Source organism: Panthera pardus, unplaced genomic scaffold (assembly GCF_024362965.1).
Source record: "Panthera pardus isolate Hobbes unplaced genomic scaffold, ASM2436296v1 HiC_scaffold_12, whole genome shotgun sequence".
Classification (NCBI taxonomy): domain Eukaryota; kingdom Metazoa; phylum Chordata; class Mammalia; order Carnivora; family Felidae; genus Panthera; species Panthera pardus.
In genome coordinates, this window is record NW_026526677.1 from 7,476,313 (window position 1) to 7,491,808 (window position 15,496).

A 15,496-nucleotide genomic window follows, 5' to 3' on the forward strand; every position below is an offset into this window, starting at 1 on the left:
CAGTGTCAGCCTATGAAGCTATAATCTTAAGAAAATGAAGAAAAGAGTATAAAGATTTAGATCTACTCCAAGAAGTCTATAAACTTAAAAAAAATAGGTTGCAGAACACTGATGAGAAAAATTACCCAAAATTTGGAAATAAGACCCAAAATGCAACATGTCCTCCCAGTGCCATAGCCATCCAAGGACTATTTAAATACCCATAGGGATGAACATTTGATTTTGCTATTTACCACTAAGTGTTCAGAGGCAGATATTACAAGTAGATATTGTGCAGATACAGAACATTTATATCCAGTAGAAAAAATAACTTCCAAAGTTGTATTTCTTATCGCCCTATAGGGCATGAACCAGTTTTGTGTCTAACCTAGAATCATACTCTAACACTCCTCTTTATTTATTTTATTTTTTATTTTTTTAAATTTTTTTAACGTTTATTTATTTTTGAGACAGAGAGAGACAGAGCATGAACAGGGGAGGGTCAGAGAGAGGGAGACACAGAATCTGAAATAGGCTCCAGGCTCTGAACTGTCAGCACAGAGCCCGACGCGGGGCTCGAACTCACGGACCGCGAGATCATGACCCGAGCCAAAGTCGGCCGCCCAACCGACTGAGCCACCCAGGCGCCCCTAACACTCCTCTTTAAATGCCTGTCAATATCCAGCTCCCCAAGACGTATTACCACCTTACTGAGGGGGAACCCCTCACTGATGGGTTAATACAGCTTGGTTACATGTTCATTCCAGATCTAGCATCGGACTTTTAACATTTTGAAGATTATACTCTGACAATACATATGCTGTGATTCTCTACATATTTTTTAAATTATGCATGTATATGCACATGTATGCACATGTAGTTACATCAAGAAGGGACCCAAAAGGGGCGCCTGGGTGGCTCAGGTGGCTACGCGTCTGACTTCAGCTCAGGTCATGATCTCACGGTTTGTGAGTTCAAGCCCCGCATCGGGCTCTGTGCGGACAGCTCGGAGCCTGGAGCCTGCTTCGTATTCTGTGCAGTCTCTCTCTCTGCCCCTCCGCTACTCGCACTCTGTCTTTTCTCCCTCTCAAAAATAAATAAACATGAAAAAAAAATTTTTTTGAAGAAGGGACCCAAAAGATACCCACTCACCAAACTATCGAGGGGGTTACCTGTTAGGTACGTAGGAGGTGGAAGGCTCTTGCCTTTTCCTCTGTATGCTTGTGTATCATGCAAATCTGTGTTTTTTTTTGTTTTTTTTTTTGAGAGAGAGAGAGAGAGGGTGCAAGTGAGCGAGGGGCAGAGAGGAGAGAGAGAGAGAGAGAAAGTGGGGCTCATCTAAAGTGGGGTTTGTTTTTACTGGAAGCAGGGCTCAAACTCACGAACCATGAGATCATGACTTGAGCTGAAACCAAGAGTCAGACGCTTAACTGACTGAGCCACCCAGGCACCCATCATGCAAATCTTTTACAAGAACAAGTTCACACACTACTTGGATACTTCCTTCAATGGCACTGAGCCAGGGACGCCTGGGTGGCTCAGTCAGTTGAGCAGCTGGCTTCGGCCCAGGTCACGATCTCATGGTTCATGAGTTCAAGCCCCACATCGGGTTTGCTGCTGTCAGTGAAAAGCCTGCTTCAGATCCTCTCCCCACCCTGCCCCTCCCCTACTAGTACGTGCTCTCTCTCTCTAAAATAAACATTAAAAAAATTTTTTAATGACACGGAGCCAGAAACCCTAATGCATAAAAGCTCATGTGTATTCACCAGAGAACCGAGATGCAAACTATTGTTTCAGCAGTGGGCCCATGGCTGGGCCCTGGGTGTCCCCCCTGTGATGTGTCAGAACGGGGGTCTCAGGGACGGTTGTGATTAAGGACACTGGGCAGCAAGCATGGTGTGGCAGGAGACTTTGGGTCTTGGCCAGACCCTGAACCTTACTTCTGGGGCAGAGAGACAGGAAGGAGGCATGAGGGTGGCCAAGTTCATGTTGTCCTTCTACTTTAGTTCTTGGGAGTGTTCGTGTCCCTCCACACCATTTCTGCCCGTTTTTCTGGATTCTGTGGTTGAGAGTCCTGGAGTTTTCACCTCTTACACATATGGAGAAAATGTTTTCTTCTTGCGTGGAAGTGTCCCTGCCCACTTAGTCTCAGTACTGGGTCTTAGTCTCAGTACTGACTCCTTCACTCATGGCCGTGAGCACTTGAGCCGGCACTCCCTCTCTCTACCTCGAACTTGTGCACAAAACAGGATTTATGCCACGAGTCTCACCTGGGACTCCGGGAAAGGACAGAGATGATGGGGGTGAAAGTGCCGCGTGCTTGAAGGTGGCAGAGAAGGGCAAGCTGGTCAGCATCAGGCCCCTGAAGAAGAGGATGGAAGAGCCGGGTGCTCTCTGGACCTACGGAAGGCCCGGGGAAGGTGCCAGAACAGTTACGGACACTCTTTCACCTCTTCCCTTCCCTTCGTTCCTCCCCATTAGGGGATGGAGCAGATACTTGGGGCTTGCAATTCAGCCCAGGCCTCCTCACCTTGCAATGCCCTCCAGCTACCCTTCTGGGGCCTACTCTCTTGTTGGCCGAAGACTTGCCGTGGACCTGCGACATGCCCTTCTGCCGTTCCGAGCCCCGGCTCTGTACAAGTACCCACACTGCCTCCTCCGTGGCACTGTCGAGGGGACTCAGCGAGAAGGTACGCGGAAGCGTACGCGGTGTGCGGGCAAGAGGATACGGGACGCTGTCCCTTCATCAACCCGATGAAGCCAACAGGCTCCTGCTGGCCTGCACCTGTCACCCTCCAACCTCCCTTAACTTGGGAGCTCCCCTGGCCCCTCATGAACCACTCCTCTATCGGCTGGAACCAGCCTGGATTCTAGAATCTTGTCCCCTCCAATGTCCTTGTGGCCCTGGAACCCCACCGCTATTCCAAACCGTGCACTCTAGAAAGAGAAGGGCCAGCTGCTTCTCCTGGACAGCGTCGGCTTGCTCAACTCCGCGTCTGACTGGAGTCTCCGCTGCCGCCAGGATGCGGTGGCGGGACCGGCTGGCTGTGCTCTTCTTTCCGGAAGGCATGATGCTCACTGTGGCCTCACTGATGCTCTTCCTCATACACCTGAGCGTCTTTGCCAGCGACGTGCACAACTTCTGTGTCACCCACCACTACGACCGCATGAGCTTCCACTACACGGTTGTCCTGATGGTAGACCGGGGCCGGGGCTCAAGGGCGTGGTCGGGGGAGGTCCAGGGGCTGATGGAAACCCCGCTGTTGTCTCAGGGGGCCACTCTCCCACCGGATGGGGCCTACAGTTCTCCCAGGTGATCGGCATCTGCTGGGCCGCCATGGGGTCACTCTACGCTGAGATGACCGATAACAAGTTTCTTCGGTGCTTTTCCCTGACCATCCTGAGTGAGTGGGGGTGGGGGCTGGGCTAAGGGGGAGGGGGCGCTTTGGATCCCCGAGACCTGGCAAAGAGCAGGCAGAGAATGCTGATGGGGGCTCTCTCCTCTGCCCAGTGCTAAATGGAGCCATGTTCTTCAACCGCCTGTCTCTGGAGTTTCTGGCCATCCAATACCGGGAGGAGAGTCACTGAGGCCAGAGGACCGGGCCGAGAAGGGGGAAGGAAAAGGAGGCTTCGGTGTTTTAATAAAGTCTGTCATTTATTTCCACCTGTCATCTCCTTCGTGGGGAGGAGGGTGGGAGGCTGGAGACCCAGGGTAAGCAGGTCAAGACAAACGTTTGAACTGCAGGGGCCCCAAGCCCAGCCAGCAGCCACTCTAGTGGACTTGGCCGGGCCTGGGATCTTAGTGTCTCAAGCTTGAAGGAGAGGAGCGGAGGAAAAAAAGCCCCCAGACCTCCCCACCTCAGGCCCCCAGGTCCTAGGCTGGCCCAGCTCCAAGCAAGGGCTCAGGAGGGTCCCACACGGATGTGAGGGTTCATGAGCGGGTCCAAGTTGGGATCGCTGTCAGCTGCAGCTCGGCCCAGGCGAGACATGAGGGCAAGGAGAGCCAGGAAGCCCAGAAGCCCCAGGAGCAGCAGCAGCCCTGCCCGCTGGAGCAGGGTCAGCGGCCGCTTACGAGACCCAGCCCGGCTCCTAGGGGGACGAGGGGAAAGTCAGGTCAGGTTCCCAATCCCTGACGGCCCCTCAGCCCGGAGAGGAACCCCAGTCACGACACTCGTCTTCTGGCCCTAGGGCCACCATTCCTGAGCTTTGTTTCTTCACGTGTGCAGGGTCAACCCTGCACCTGCCCATTACACAGGTGACTGTGCAGCACAAACCAGCTGAGGCAACAACTTGTTCTGGAAACTGGAATGTGTCAGGCATGGTAGAGTCACTAAGGTCAGGTGGTGCCAGAGCAGGAAGGGGCCTCAAAGAGCCCAAGTTCAAGCCCCAGATACCTAACGGGCAAGGAAACAGCCCACGAGTACAGCAGACCCAAGACTCCTACTGCCAAGCTGCGGCCTCCCGGCACAGCCCAACACGAGGGGTCACTGCCCAGAACAGGCCCCTTTTGTCATGAAACCATCACGCCCAGGGCCTCTGGCTCTCACTTCCTCCCCTCCCCCTTCCTGCCATGCTGCCCCACCTGACCCTGTGTACCTGAGCAGCTGGGCCAGCCAGCCCAGGGCAGGCCGGCGACGGTACTTGTCATCATCACAATCCCCGTGGAAGCCTGGTGAGCGGTCATCGTCCCGCGTGTCATACACCTTCCTCGGGGCTGAGGCTGCAGGGGCAGAGCCACCGGTATCCACAGGCTCAGAGAAACTGGCCTGCAGCAGGGTGGGGGGTGGGGAGGGCAGGAGCTCCTTGCCCTCTCAGCCTGACAGAACGTCTCAGAATCGTGGGGAGTTGATGGCCATGTAAGAGTGAGAGGGGAGGGCCCCCCCGGGGGGGGGGGGGGACCCTGGAACCCTGAGCTCCTTACAAACCAGCCCACTCCCTTTCTATCCTCCTCTAGACTGGACAGTGCCCCGGCTCACCGTGAGTCAAGGGCTCAGGGCTGCCCATGTGGATCACCGTGTGCTGCTCGGGCCGGCTCGGGGAAGCGGGGGGCCGGGGGACTTGGCTGTAGAAGGCTGGGGCGGCGGAAGCACTGGCAATCTCCTCTCGTTCAGGGGCACCACTGGCTATGGCAAGAAGAGAGCTGTCAGCAGAGCGGGGAGGCGAGGGCCCCCAAAGGCAGTGCGGGCCACCGCTTACCATTAAAACTAGACCAGTCGGAGAAGTCAGAGGTGTTGACGGGCTCGGGTTCCGGGCTCACCACTTCATCGATCTGGAGGAAGGAGCGTGTGTCATCGGCCTGCCTAATTATGTCCCTCCCCACCCATCTGGCCCAGGTGGCACCCAGGGCAGATGGTCAGACAGACAGACAGATTCTCACCAGAGGAAGGCCCAGTCCTGCTCGGGCCCAGTTGACCGTGGCCAGCTTCTCTCTCAGTGCAGAAGCCACAGGGCCAGCCAGGTTGGTCGGGGGGAAGATGGGGCCACTGCAGCTGGGGCACTGGTAGCCAGCAGGCGCCGTGTTTCGGGGTAGCTGGGCGGCACGTTCGTTGAGGCAAGCCCAGTGGAAGAGGTCTTAGGGCCCATGAGATAGGGGAGGAGAGGCAAGAGGAAGAAGACACTTAGGACCCCTAGCCCAGCAACAGCCCCCAGCCTGCTCTAGGGACATAGGCGCACATACACCTAAGCCTGCAGCCTTCCTGTCCTCACTTAGGTCCATTTCAGCAGTGTTCCCTAAGACTTGAGCCTTCTTGGTCACCACTGACCCAGTCAAGGTAGATGCTACCAAGATCCCCAGCCCACTAGGAGGGAGAAGCCCACCAGGGTGGGAAGATGCCAGCGACCCTTAAAGTGAGTCCTCTCTGAACCTGCACTGAACACAAGATCCTCGGGCTAACAGCTAATCAAGAACAGTTTCAGAAAAAGTTCCTACACACACACACAGGCACAGGGATGCATGTACACACCCATGGACACAAATGTACGCGCGCTTGTACACCTACAGTCAAACACAAGTACCGTCCCCTGTATCTGTACTCGTGGGCACACTAACTCGCACACGTATACATCTATACATTCACGTTTGCTAAAATTCAAGCACTGTCACCCACACATATTCCTGCCACCCCACAACGCACCTGTGTTCGTATGTTCACACGATTTACCCTTTTACTCGTCCCCAAGTACTAAGGAACCCGTTAACACAGGTAAAAACATAACCCACGTTAAATTCATGGATATAGATACACAGATACACACAACGAGAAATTCATACACGGAGCTCTCTTGCACTCGCTCCTTCAAAAAAGTGGAACTAAGACTCCTACACCGCAGTCAGGTCAAGGTCACGACACATGTGACTGCTGACTTCTTTTTGCTGATTTACTGTGGGAAACTCCCTTCCTCTCTCCCTTCAGCTCACTGTTGGTCCAGTCAGCTACTGCCCACAGTCATGATGATAACCACAAGTTTGACCGACTCTCCTTCAATCCTCAAAACGGGCAGGTAAGCAACTAAGAGCTTTAGGGGCGCCTGGGTGGCTCAGTCGGTTAAGCGTCCAGCTCTTGACTCTGGCTCAGATCATGACCTCACGGGTTCGTGAGTTCGAGCCCCGAATTGGGGGACATCAGTGTGAAGCCCGCCTGGGATTCTCCTCTCCCTCTCTGTCGCTTCCCCACTCTCGCGCGCGCTCTCTCTCTCAGAATGAATAAACTTAAAAAACGAGAAACAAAAAAAAAAACCTAGGAGCTTTAATTTTTAGGGCAAAACACTGAGGTCTACAAAGGGAAAATGACTTGTCTGAGCTCGCATAGCAGGTAAATAATGTAGCAGGGCTAGAATTTTGGGCTCCAGCCTCCCAAGCTTGGGAGGGGGTGGTTTCCATTGCCCTGCTGCTTAGAGAGGCCCTGGAAACTGGTCACCAAGCTGGGCCTGTCCTGATCCCTCCCAAGGTGCTCAGGCCTCACCATAACAGACGAGGCGGGTGGTCTCCCGGTTGGCCAAGGGTATGTTGCACAGTCGGCAATTTGGATTGTAGTCGCTATCTTGGAGCCACTGCAGATAGGACTGGACGATGCACTGCAGAGGGAGAAAGAGGTCACAACTGGGGCCCATCTTCTCAAGGCCCAGCTGCTGGTCTCTCATCACAAAGGAGAATCATCCTTTCTTTTGTCCAATCAATAAACATTTATTGAGCCCACAGTGTGCTAGAGTCTGTCTTAAGGGCTGGGGATAGAGCCGAGAACAAAATAAACCAAGTTCCTCCCCTCCTGGAGCTTCCATTCCAGCCCAGGCCCTTCAGAGATTTGGAGAAAACCAATACTGCCTGCCCACCCAGTGCCCTGCTCAGCCGCTCCCATGAAGGACGCACCTTGGCGTGATTGGCTACCAGGCAGTGCTCGCAGACGTTGACCCGGTGTTCGAAGCAGAACAGATTGGTCACCTTCCTCTTGGGGCACTTGCAAAGTCCCATATTCGACCCTGAGAAAGGAGTCTGAGTTAACAGAGAATTCTGTTGTCCGCCACTACGAACTCACAAGCCCAGATGGTTTCCACTCTGAACTCCTCTAGACACCTCTCATTATCGCCCCAACCCCCAATTCCTGCCCACTGCCCCCCTACATCCCTGGCCACGCCCCCTGAACAAATCCCGCCTCTACTGACCCCCCATTCCTCCTGGATCCCGCCCCCCGCCACGTCCCTCCATCAGCGTCTCTCCGATACCAGCAGCCCCGCCCCCAGGGGCTCCGCCTGAGCCCCACCCCCTCCAAGCCCCGCCCCCACGTTCAATACAGACCCCGCTCTTCGCGTTACCGAACGACCGCCACACCGGTCCCGACAGGCACGAGAGCTGGCCCGAGGCGCGGAAGGACAGACACCGCGCTCAGCCGAGCTCTGCGCTCTCTACCCCGGACCGCTCTGATTATCCCTCCGCTGCCACGTCTCTTCCGGGTGCGGCGCGCTCTGATGACGCTAGCGTGCCACTGGCCCCGCCCCTGCTGACGCTGGACGTGTAGACGGCTGAAGAGGTGAAAACTGAGCACGGCGGCCCTCCCCCCCCCTTGCGTCACTTCCGCTTCCTCCCAGCCAGGCGGGTAATTCGAACGTTTCTGTCTCCGTCGGCCCTCCGGGTTGGCGCGAGCCCTGGCGGCGGAGACCGTGGCGGAGATCGAGACCGAGGCTAATATGTCCGAGAGGCGAACGCGGTCCGGAGGGGCCGCCCAACGCTCCGGTGAGCGGAAGGCGCGCGGGAGCCTGGGGCCGAGCCGTTTGAGGGACGGAGCCCCGTGAGGAAGGCCCTCCCCCCACCGCTCTAGGAGGCCCCTTCCCGGGAAGAATCCCCAAAGGGCTTGTTTGGGAACTTTCTCTCGCTCTCTCCTGAACTTGTTCTCTAGACTCTGAGGTTTAGAGTCCTCCCCTACCTCCTAACTTTTTTCTCTTCCCAGGGCCCAGGACCCCGTCTTCTACTCAGTCTCCGCGGAGGTCCCAGCGGAAATCAGGCCCTGATCTCCCCAGCACCCTCCCTGAAATCTGGCCCAAGGTGAGCCCGGGATTCCTCAGTTTCTGCCTCGGAGGCCGGTGGAGTAATGTGTAGTTCATGTTCACTCCTCTTTTCCAGGCATCCCATGCGGCTCCTGTCAGAAAGCCCATCGTTTTGAAGAAGATCGTAGCCCATACCGTAAAGGTGAGGGCTAACAGAAGGGTTGTGGGTTGGGAGCCAAAATTGGGGGTGGCTAAGTGATCAGTTATTACTGTCTCCACAGACCCCATCTGTGCACACGCCTCGAAGGAGCCCAAGGGTGAGTTCATTTTCATCTGCTTAGTTGAGTGGGGAGCACTCTAGAAATGGGGCAGGGCATACTGGCTGCTCCCATCTGCCCAGGTAACTGTTTTGAGGTACAGATCTTCCTCCCGTTAGGACGGGGTTACATCCTAATAAACCTATCGTAAGTTGAAAATATCCTAAGCCAGAAATGCATTTCATACACGTAATCCTTTGAACGTCATAGTTTAGCGAAGCTTGCCTTAAACGGGCTCAGAACACTTACGTTAGCGCGCCGTTGGGTAAACCATCTAACGCAAAGCCTATTTATAACAAAGAGTTGGATACCATTTAATTTCTGGAGTTCTGTATGAAAGTGAACAACGGGACGGTTGTACGTTCTATCCGTTGTTTACCCTCCGTGACCGCGTATGGGAACTGCCTGACGAGAGAGTATCTTACCACGTATCACTAGCCTGGGAAAAGATCAAAATTTGAAATGTGATCTCTGCTGAATGTATATCAGTTTTGCGCGGTAATAAGGTTGAAGAATTTTGAGTCCGACCATCAGTAAGTTGGGAACCATCTGTATTTGGAAACAGGTTGCCTTTGGAAACCTACATACATCGCCCGTTTTGCGCACTCCGTGTGGACTTAATAATAATACATTGTGGTCTTGTGGCATTCTAATAGTCTATATTGTTTTCCTTGAAGCACTGAGCTGTGTCCCAACTCTTCCTCCTCCTTTCCAGTCTGTCTGCTCTGTTCGTGAGTACTGGTTGTTGTAAGAGAAACGTACAGCACTTGTACTGGTTTAGCAGGAGTTACTAAGGGTGTTTCGTTAACAGAAAACCTGTGCCTGGGGATACAATAAATGGAAAACGCTAGCTGCCTTTTAGGAGCACATGGAACTCCCAGTCAAGTGGGGAGAAAGACCGATGAACAAGCAATAGTAGCCTAGTGTGCTGAGAACTGCACTAAGAAAAGTACTAGAAGTCAGGAAGGCACCTAACCCAGACTAGCTGGCCCTGCGATTGTGTCACAGAAGAAGGAAGGTTTCAACTGAGTCTTTAAAGACAGGAGTGTTTGGGCACAGGAAGCTGTGTTTGCCGGGACCTCTAATTCACAAAATCCCGAGGCGTGCAGAAGGGCAGCTCGCTCAGGGTGCCTTTGGCCATCTTGTTAGGGGATGGAACAGGCTAAGACAGAGCAGCTCCTGAAGCATGAAAGCCACACTCGGGAGCTTGGGCTCCATCCTTGGCACCGCAGGAGCCTTTGGGGAGTCAGTAGTCCCCGAGGCATGCTGGCGTGTTTCAGAAAAATCCCTCTTGGGTCTGGGTGGAGACCGGGTTGGACAAAGCCTGCCGCTGGGGACCCGAGGCCAGGTAGGAGGACTTGACTGAAGTGACATGGTGGGGGCCTGAAGGAAGGGAAGGGCAAAGTGATGCTCTGCCCCTCGGCTCACCACGTGACCATCCCATCACACAGGACTCGGCTTAAAGGACCCCTCCTGGAAGCCTTCCCTGACCACTTGCACCCTGTCGCTGTTGTGTTTCTCTTCGTAGTTCTCGTTAGGCCTTACAGATACCTGAGAATATTTGCGTGTGGTCTTGAGGGCGGGGACTTCTGCCTCCCCGCGGTAATCCCTCATTCTTGTTGGTTGAATGATAGGTTGATGATATACTGATCAAAACTGCAAGGATTTGGACGACTGTTTGGCTGTAGGGGATGAGGAGGAAGTAGTCTAGGGTGACCCCCATTTTGTTCGGCATCCCCCCTTTTTTTTCAGTTCATTTGAGAGACGATGCAAGTGGGGGAGAGGCAGAGAGAGAAGGGGGGAGAGCACACACGCACAAGAATCTCAAGCACGCTCTGTGCTGACAGTGTGGAGCCCAAAGCAGGGCTTGATCTCACCAACCATGAGATCATGACCTGAGCCGAAATCAAGAGTCGGATGCGGGGCGCCTGAGTGGCCCAGTCTGTTGAGCGTCTGACTTCACCTTAGGTCATGATCTCATGGCTTGTGGGTTCAAGCCCAGCGTTGGGCTCTGTGCTGACAGCCTGGAGCCTGCTTCGGCTCCACTCGTGTGCTCATGCATTCTCTCTCTCTCTCTCTCTCTCTCTCTCTTTCTCTCTCTCTCTCAATGATAAACATTAAATAAGAGTCGAGTGCTTAACTGACTGAGCCACCCAGGCACCCATATTCAGCATCCCCTTTACTAAGACTCCTGGGGCAGATTTCTAGTGCTTGTAGCTAGGAAGTGTCTCTCTTGATAACCAACATACTTCTGTTAGACCACAAGAGTGACGGAATTTGTCCTGTTTCCTACCTTGTGTTGGCTGCCAGAAAGCTCAGTGTGGAATTTTGTGTACATTTGTTCAGTGAGCATTTATGGAATGCCTGCTGCACGCAGGGCTTTGCGGAAGGTGCTGGACGTAGGCAGGGTCACCCAGACGGATGAAGACCCCTTGCTGTCAAGAACCTCATATTCCAGTTGGGGTGATGGTTGACCAGTGAACAAGCCAAAATCCGAGAGTGGTGGCTGCCGGACGAGATAGGTCAGGGTCGCAGCAGTAAATAGCAGTGGTAGGAGGGGCTGGTCTCTGCTTTATGGTAAGAAATACCTTCTCTGAGGAAGCCGCGTTTGAGCTGAGAATAGAATTTTTAAGGAGCCAACGTGTGGACCTCTCTTTTTTTTCTCTCTTGATTGTTTTCAGTTTATTTCTTTATTTTGAAGCAGGAGAGGGGCAGAGAGAGAATTCCAAGCAGGCTCCACCTACTTAAAATTCCAACCCACCCCCAGTCCTATCTTGTCCTGTTTTTTTTTTCCGAAGCGTTGAGTGCCTCTGACGTGCTACATGATTTTTCCCTGTTCGTTAGCTCTGTCTTACTCCCACGGGAACGGAAGCCCCATGGAGACCAGGTTTTCTCTGTTCTACTCCCTGTTCTCCCGATGCCTGGAACGGGGCCCGTGACCAATAGGTACTTACTGACTGGGTGCACATTTTAGGAAAACTCTTGGCAGCTGTGTGACATATGGACCACAGAGGGCACAGGCAGAAGCAGGAAGAGAGGTCAAGAGGTTACTGCACTGGTCAGGACGACCCGTGATGGACGCCTGCATAGTAGAGGTTGGCCAGCTTCTGGTCACGTGTTGTTTGGAGACAGAGCCGACAACGCCAAGTGGTGATAAGTCCTCTTGTGTTACAGAAGTGGACTCAGAAGTGATGGCAGATTGTTCCCCTTCCCAAATTTGTCTCAAGGTCTGATTTGTTGCTCGTCCTATCTTTTCCTTTATAAGTGTTCTGTGCATCTTTCCACACTGAATCTCCTCGGACCTTTCTGGAAGTAAGTAATAACAGCTAAGTAACGAGGAGTTGTTCTCTCTTCTGCCCTGGTACAGATTGCTTTTTTCTTGGAGAAGGAAAACAACCCTTCTAGCAAGGAGCCTGCTAGGGAGGAGCCCTTCAAGACAAGCAGTGTCCCCATCACCCCCACCCCCACTCCTGTGCTGTGCCCCCTGAATGTCGAGTCCAACTCCAGGGAAGACCTGGACGCCAGAGACTTGGAAATGTCTAAGAAAGTCAGGCGATCCTACAGCCGGCTGGAGACCCTCGGCTCTGCCTCCACCTCCACCCCAGGCCGCCGGTCTTGCTTTGGCTTCGAGGGCCTGCTGGGGTCAGAAGACTTGGCCAGAGTCTCACCTGTGAGGTGTTCAAAATTAACCGAAGTCCCCAGGGTCCCTGTGAAGCCCTGGGCCCCAGATACCACTCTGCCCGGAATCTCTCCACCTGCTGTGAAAGAGAAACGAAAGAAAAAGAAGGTTCCGGAGATCCTGGTGAGTGAGGGGCAGGGCATTTCCTCTGCTGGCACACGGGACACACTGGGAGACATGCCGGGACTCAGGCTGGCCTGGGGCTCAGCACCTGCAGGGTATGGGTAGAAATGCCCTGGCCAACGTGCCCCTTTCCTCACTCACCTGTCCCCTCCCTCCCCCCCCCCCCCCCCCGCCCCATTTCTCTTCCTCTAGAAATCAGAGCTGGATGAATGGGCTGCAGCCATGAATGCCGAGTTCGAAGCTGCTGAGCAGTTTGATCTCCTGGTTGAATGAGATGTTGTGGGGGCCCTATTCTCCCCTCCCTTGTACATAGCTCCTCCTCCCTGCAGAGAAGACACTTGGGGTCCCCTCCCCTGGTCTTGTTACCTGTGCATGTGCCGTCACCACACAAAGCCTGTCCTCCTCTGAAAGCTTGTACAGTGGCGACAGCATCTCAGGAAACGTACTGCTGTCCCATGTCTGTTCTGACCCACCGGCCTCTCCTTCCCTCCCAGGGGAGTCCAGCCAGTTTCCACACCAGGGAGTAGGGATTGCTGGCACAGCCAGAGGAGGTGAAAGGCTGGGGTTGCAGGTGAGAGGACCTGGGCCGCTGTGGGGGATTGAGGCTGCTCTGCATCAGCCGCACCGAGCCTCAGGCATCCCCCCCACCCTGCATCATCTTCTCCTGGGGGCTTGGTTCCTGGCCACAAGCCCATCTGCGTCAAGAAGCTTGGGCTCCCTCTCAGATTCTGTAGATGGTCCAGGAGAGAATTCTGAGGAAGAAGCTGGACACTGTAGAGTTTTACATCGTGAAGGACGGAGGGAAGCCTTGGTTGGGTCTGAGACCATAGCTCTTACTATGAAAGCTGTTCTGTAGGTCTGCTCTGCTGCTGAGATTGTTCAGTTAAATGCCAGGCTGCTGGGGGCCAGGAGGGTGCGTTTTTCGGTGTGGCCATTAGGTGCCACAGGAACTGAGGCCCGGGCCTCTGGGGGACGCCTGCACAGGCCCGGGAAGGGGGCTGTGGTGGGAGGTGCCCTTATCGTCGCTTAGCCTATTTCTTACAAAATAAAGTGCAGAGTCTACTCCACTGTAGAGGGAAAACAGGGTCAAACAATCCGAATCCCAGTCCCGCTAGCGTTTTGCAGCTACACCCATAAAGTTCTAGGAGGTGCCTTTTCACCTGCCAGAAAGGGACAGGGGTCAGAGGCAGTTTTAACTTTTAGTTTCCTTAGTGTCTGCTCACACGAGAACACTGCCTGACGAGATGTTAGGAGCAGATGGGGCGCGCGAGCGTGGGTGTGTTGTCTCGTTGTTTCTGGGGAGCCCTGCTCCCCTGCTTCTCTTGGATCAGTGCTGGTAAAGAGCATGCTCTCAGAGGCTGCCCTCCCACGATTTCTGCCATACGTCTTCTGACGTTTACGGGGCCGTGGAGGTAGAGGGGAGATGCACGCATGCTGGGTTAGGGTACTTGATGATCCGGCGCGGGCCCGGTGGGCACCAGTGAAAGCCCTCAAAAGGCCTGGGAATCCCGGGCTTCCTGCTCAACACTTTGTGCTTCGTCAGACCCTGCAAGCAAGCCCCCTTGCTCGGACGGGCCCGGACGCTCCAGAGCTGGACAGCTAAAGAATTCTTGTCCTCACTGGCTGGTGGGGTGGGACACTTGGGAAGTGTCTTAGAGTCGAGAGTAGCCAGGTGCTGTGCTGATGGCATCATTGCAAATTCTCGCTGTCCCTGAAAAACTAAGACTAGAGTTGAAGGGGAAATTGTGTTGTTTTAATAAAAAAGTTTTTTTTGATTACAAAGTTTCTGCTCATTCGTAGACTGCTGTTTTTATAGAGGCAGAGGCGAGGGTGGGAGGCCCAGGAAGCCAAGCCTTCTTTGACCTGTGTCACCAGGGTTGTCCCCTTGTGCAGGGGACTGCCAGCCTGGCCTCTGGTGGCCCCGTGATCACTGCTCTGCTCTCACATTTGTTTTTTTTCTGTCCAGTCAAGAACAGGCCCTTCAAGGCAGGACTTGCTTCTTCAAGGCAGGACTGCCTGGAAAGGGGGCCTCCAGGGAGCCCCAGCCCCTCCAGTCCCAGGAGGAAAGAGGTGGGGCTGCTAAGAGCTTCACCCGGTGCCTGGGGACCCGCTCCTCACAGAAGCCGGCCTCTGTTCCCCTGTGAGGCTCCTGCGAAGGAGCCAGCTTCTCACATTGGCCCAGCCGCCGTGCCCTACGACAGTAGGGGCAGAGCCTCCTGGGGGCTAGTCAAAGATACAGGTTCAGTTCGCCCATCCGGCTCAAGAACGCCCAGGGACACGTGTGCCGCTTGATGGCCTGTGGCTCGAACTAGTCTCCCTCCCAGCTCCTCTTTACACTTGTCCTTGCCTCCTGGCCCTTAGAACAAATTAAGGGCTTTAACTCCTTAAATTCAGGGTGCCTGGGTGGCTCAGTTGGTTAAGCCTCCACTTCAACTCAGGTCATGATCTCACTGTGAGTTCAAGCCCCGTGTCGGGCTCTTTGCTGTCAAGGGGCCCGGGGGGTCATCTGCAACTCTTGTGCTCGCCCTCGCCCCATCCCATCAGCCCTAACCTCAGCCTCCCTCTGTCCCAAGGCCATTGGACAGCACTGGCCTAGCAGGTCTAGTTCCTTTTAACCTCTCACTTCCAAACTCCACACTGGGGCCAGACTCAGTTTCCTAGAAGACAAAAATAGCCCGTCTCTCCCTTGCTTAAAGCCCTTTACACAATTCCACTTCTGAGTGTAACACCCAAAAGAATGGAAAGTAGGGTCTCGAAGGGATAAAAGATAATCATTCGTACAGACCATTGAGAGGCTGGCTTTTGTGGTGTCACAGCGTCTCCTGCACTTGTTCCCCGGTATCCACACAGTGTAGACACTTGGCAGGGGGATCAGTTGCGCCTGCCTCTCCACTCCCAAGGCCCTTGGCTTCCGCCACCC

The 15,496-nt window shown here is 54.3% G+C and overlaps 3 protein-coding genes across 5 annotated transcripts; 2 read left to right on the forward strand and 1 right to left on the reverse strand.

Annotated features, from left to right (window-relative positions):
• Positions 1 to 2,915: 2,915 nt before the first annotated feature.
• TMEM262 (transmembrane protein 262) lies at positions 2,916 to 3,695 on the forward strand. Of its 3 annotated transcripts, none has more exons than XM_019414934.2 (3): positions 2,916 to 3,176; positions 3,284 to 3,351; positions 3,491 to 3,695. In XM_019414934.2, the coding sequence occupies exons 1-3, from the start codon at positions 3,003 to 3,005 to the stop codon at positions 3,693 to 3,695; spliced, it is 447 nt and encodes a 148-aa protein (XP_019270479.2). In that variant the 5' UTR covers positions 2,916 to 3,002. The 3 variants fall into 3 exon arrangements, with proteins under 3 accessions (XP_019270479.2, XP_019270476.2, XP_019270477.2); XM_019414931.2 differs by having other exon boundaries at positions 3,284 to 3,383; positions 3,491 to 3,643; XM_019414932.2 differs by having other exon boundaries at positions 2,916 to 3,164; positions 3,284 to 3,383; positions 3,491 to 3,643.
• Positions 3,614 to 7,913, reverse strand: ZFPL1 (zinc finger protein like 1). The gene is made up of 8 exons (XM_019414930.2): positions 7,772 to 7,913; positions 7,346 to 7,455; positions 6,942 to 7,053; positions 5,357 to 5,550; positions 5,176 to 5,248; positions 4,956 to 5,102; positions 4,576 to 4,699; positions 3,614 to 4,068 (listed from the first exon to the last, which is right to left on the reverse strand). The coding sequence occupies exons 2-8, from the start codon at positions 7,445 to 7,447 to the stop codon at positions 3,882 to 3,884; spliced, it is 939 nt and encodes a 312-aa protein (XP_019270475.1). The 5' UTR covers positions 7,448 to 7,455; positions 7,772 to 7,913; the 3' UTR covers positions 3,614 to 3,881.
• Positions 7,914 to 8,042: 129 nt separating this feature from the next.
• CDCA5 (cell division cycle associated 5) lies at positions 8,043 to 13,341 on the forward strand. Its single transcript, XM_019414929.2, has 6 exons — positions 8,043 to 8,206; positions 8,421 to 8,515; positions 8,594 to 8,659; positions 8,739 to 8,774; positions 12,142 to 12,576; positions 12,769 to 13,341. The coding sequence occupies exons 1-6, from the start codon at positions 8,161 to 8,163 to the stop codon at positions 12,847 to 12,849; spliced, it is 759 nt and encodes a 252-aa protein (XP_019270474.2). The 5' UTR covers positions 8,043 to 8,160; the 3' UTR covers positions 12,850 to 13,341.
• The last annotated feature ends 2,155 nt before the right edge of the window (positions 13,342 to 15,496 follow it).

What these genes read in the sequence shown, in the direction of transcription:
- TMEM262 (XM_019414934.2), top strand. Translation starts at nt 3,003, where the DNA reads ATGCGGTGGCGGGACCGGCTGGCTGTGCTCTTCTTTCCGGAAGGCATG. An exon ending in ACTACACGGTTGTCCTGATG is followed by an intron (nt 3,177 to 3,283) that starts GTAGACCGGGGC and finishes TGGGGCCTACAG; the next exon opens with TTCTCCCAGGTGATCGGCAT. An exon ending in GCTGAGATGACCGATAACAA is followed by an intron (nt 3,352 to 3,490) that starts GTTTCTTCGGTG and finishes TCCTCTGCCCAG; the next exon opens with TGCTAAATGGAGCCATGTTC.
- ZFPL1 (XM_019414930.2), bottom strand. Translation starts at nt 7,447, where the DNA reads ATGGGACTTTGCAAGTGCCCCAAGAGGAAGGTGACCAATCTGTTCTGC. An exon ending in TGGTAGCCAATCACGCCAAG is followed by an intron (nt 7,054 to 7,345) that starts GTGCGTCCTTCA and finishes CTCCCTCTGCAG; the next exon opens with TGCATCGTCCAGTCCTATCT. An exon ending in CACCCGCCTCGTCTGTTATG is followed by an intron (nt 5,551 to 6,941) that starts GTGAGGCCTGAG and finishes ATGGGCCCTAAG; the next exon opens with ACCTCTTCCACTGGGCTTGC.
- CDCA5 (XM_019414929.2), top strand. Translation starts at nt 8,161, where the DNA reads ATGTCCGAGAGGCGAACGCGGTCCGGAGGGGCCGCCCAACGCTCCG. An exon ending in TCCCTGAAATCTGGCCCAAG is followed by an intron (nt 8,516 to 8,593) that starts GTGAGCCCGGGA and finishes CCTCTTTTCCAG; the next exon opens with GCATCCCATGCGGCTCCTGT. An exon ending in AGAAGGTTCCGGAGATCCTG is followed by an intron (nt 12,577 to 12,768) that starts GTGAGTGAGGGG and finishes CTCTTCCTCTAG; the next exon opens with AAATCAGAGCTGGATGAATG.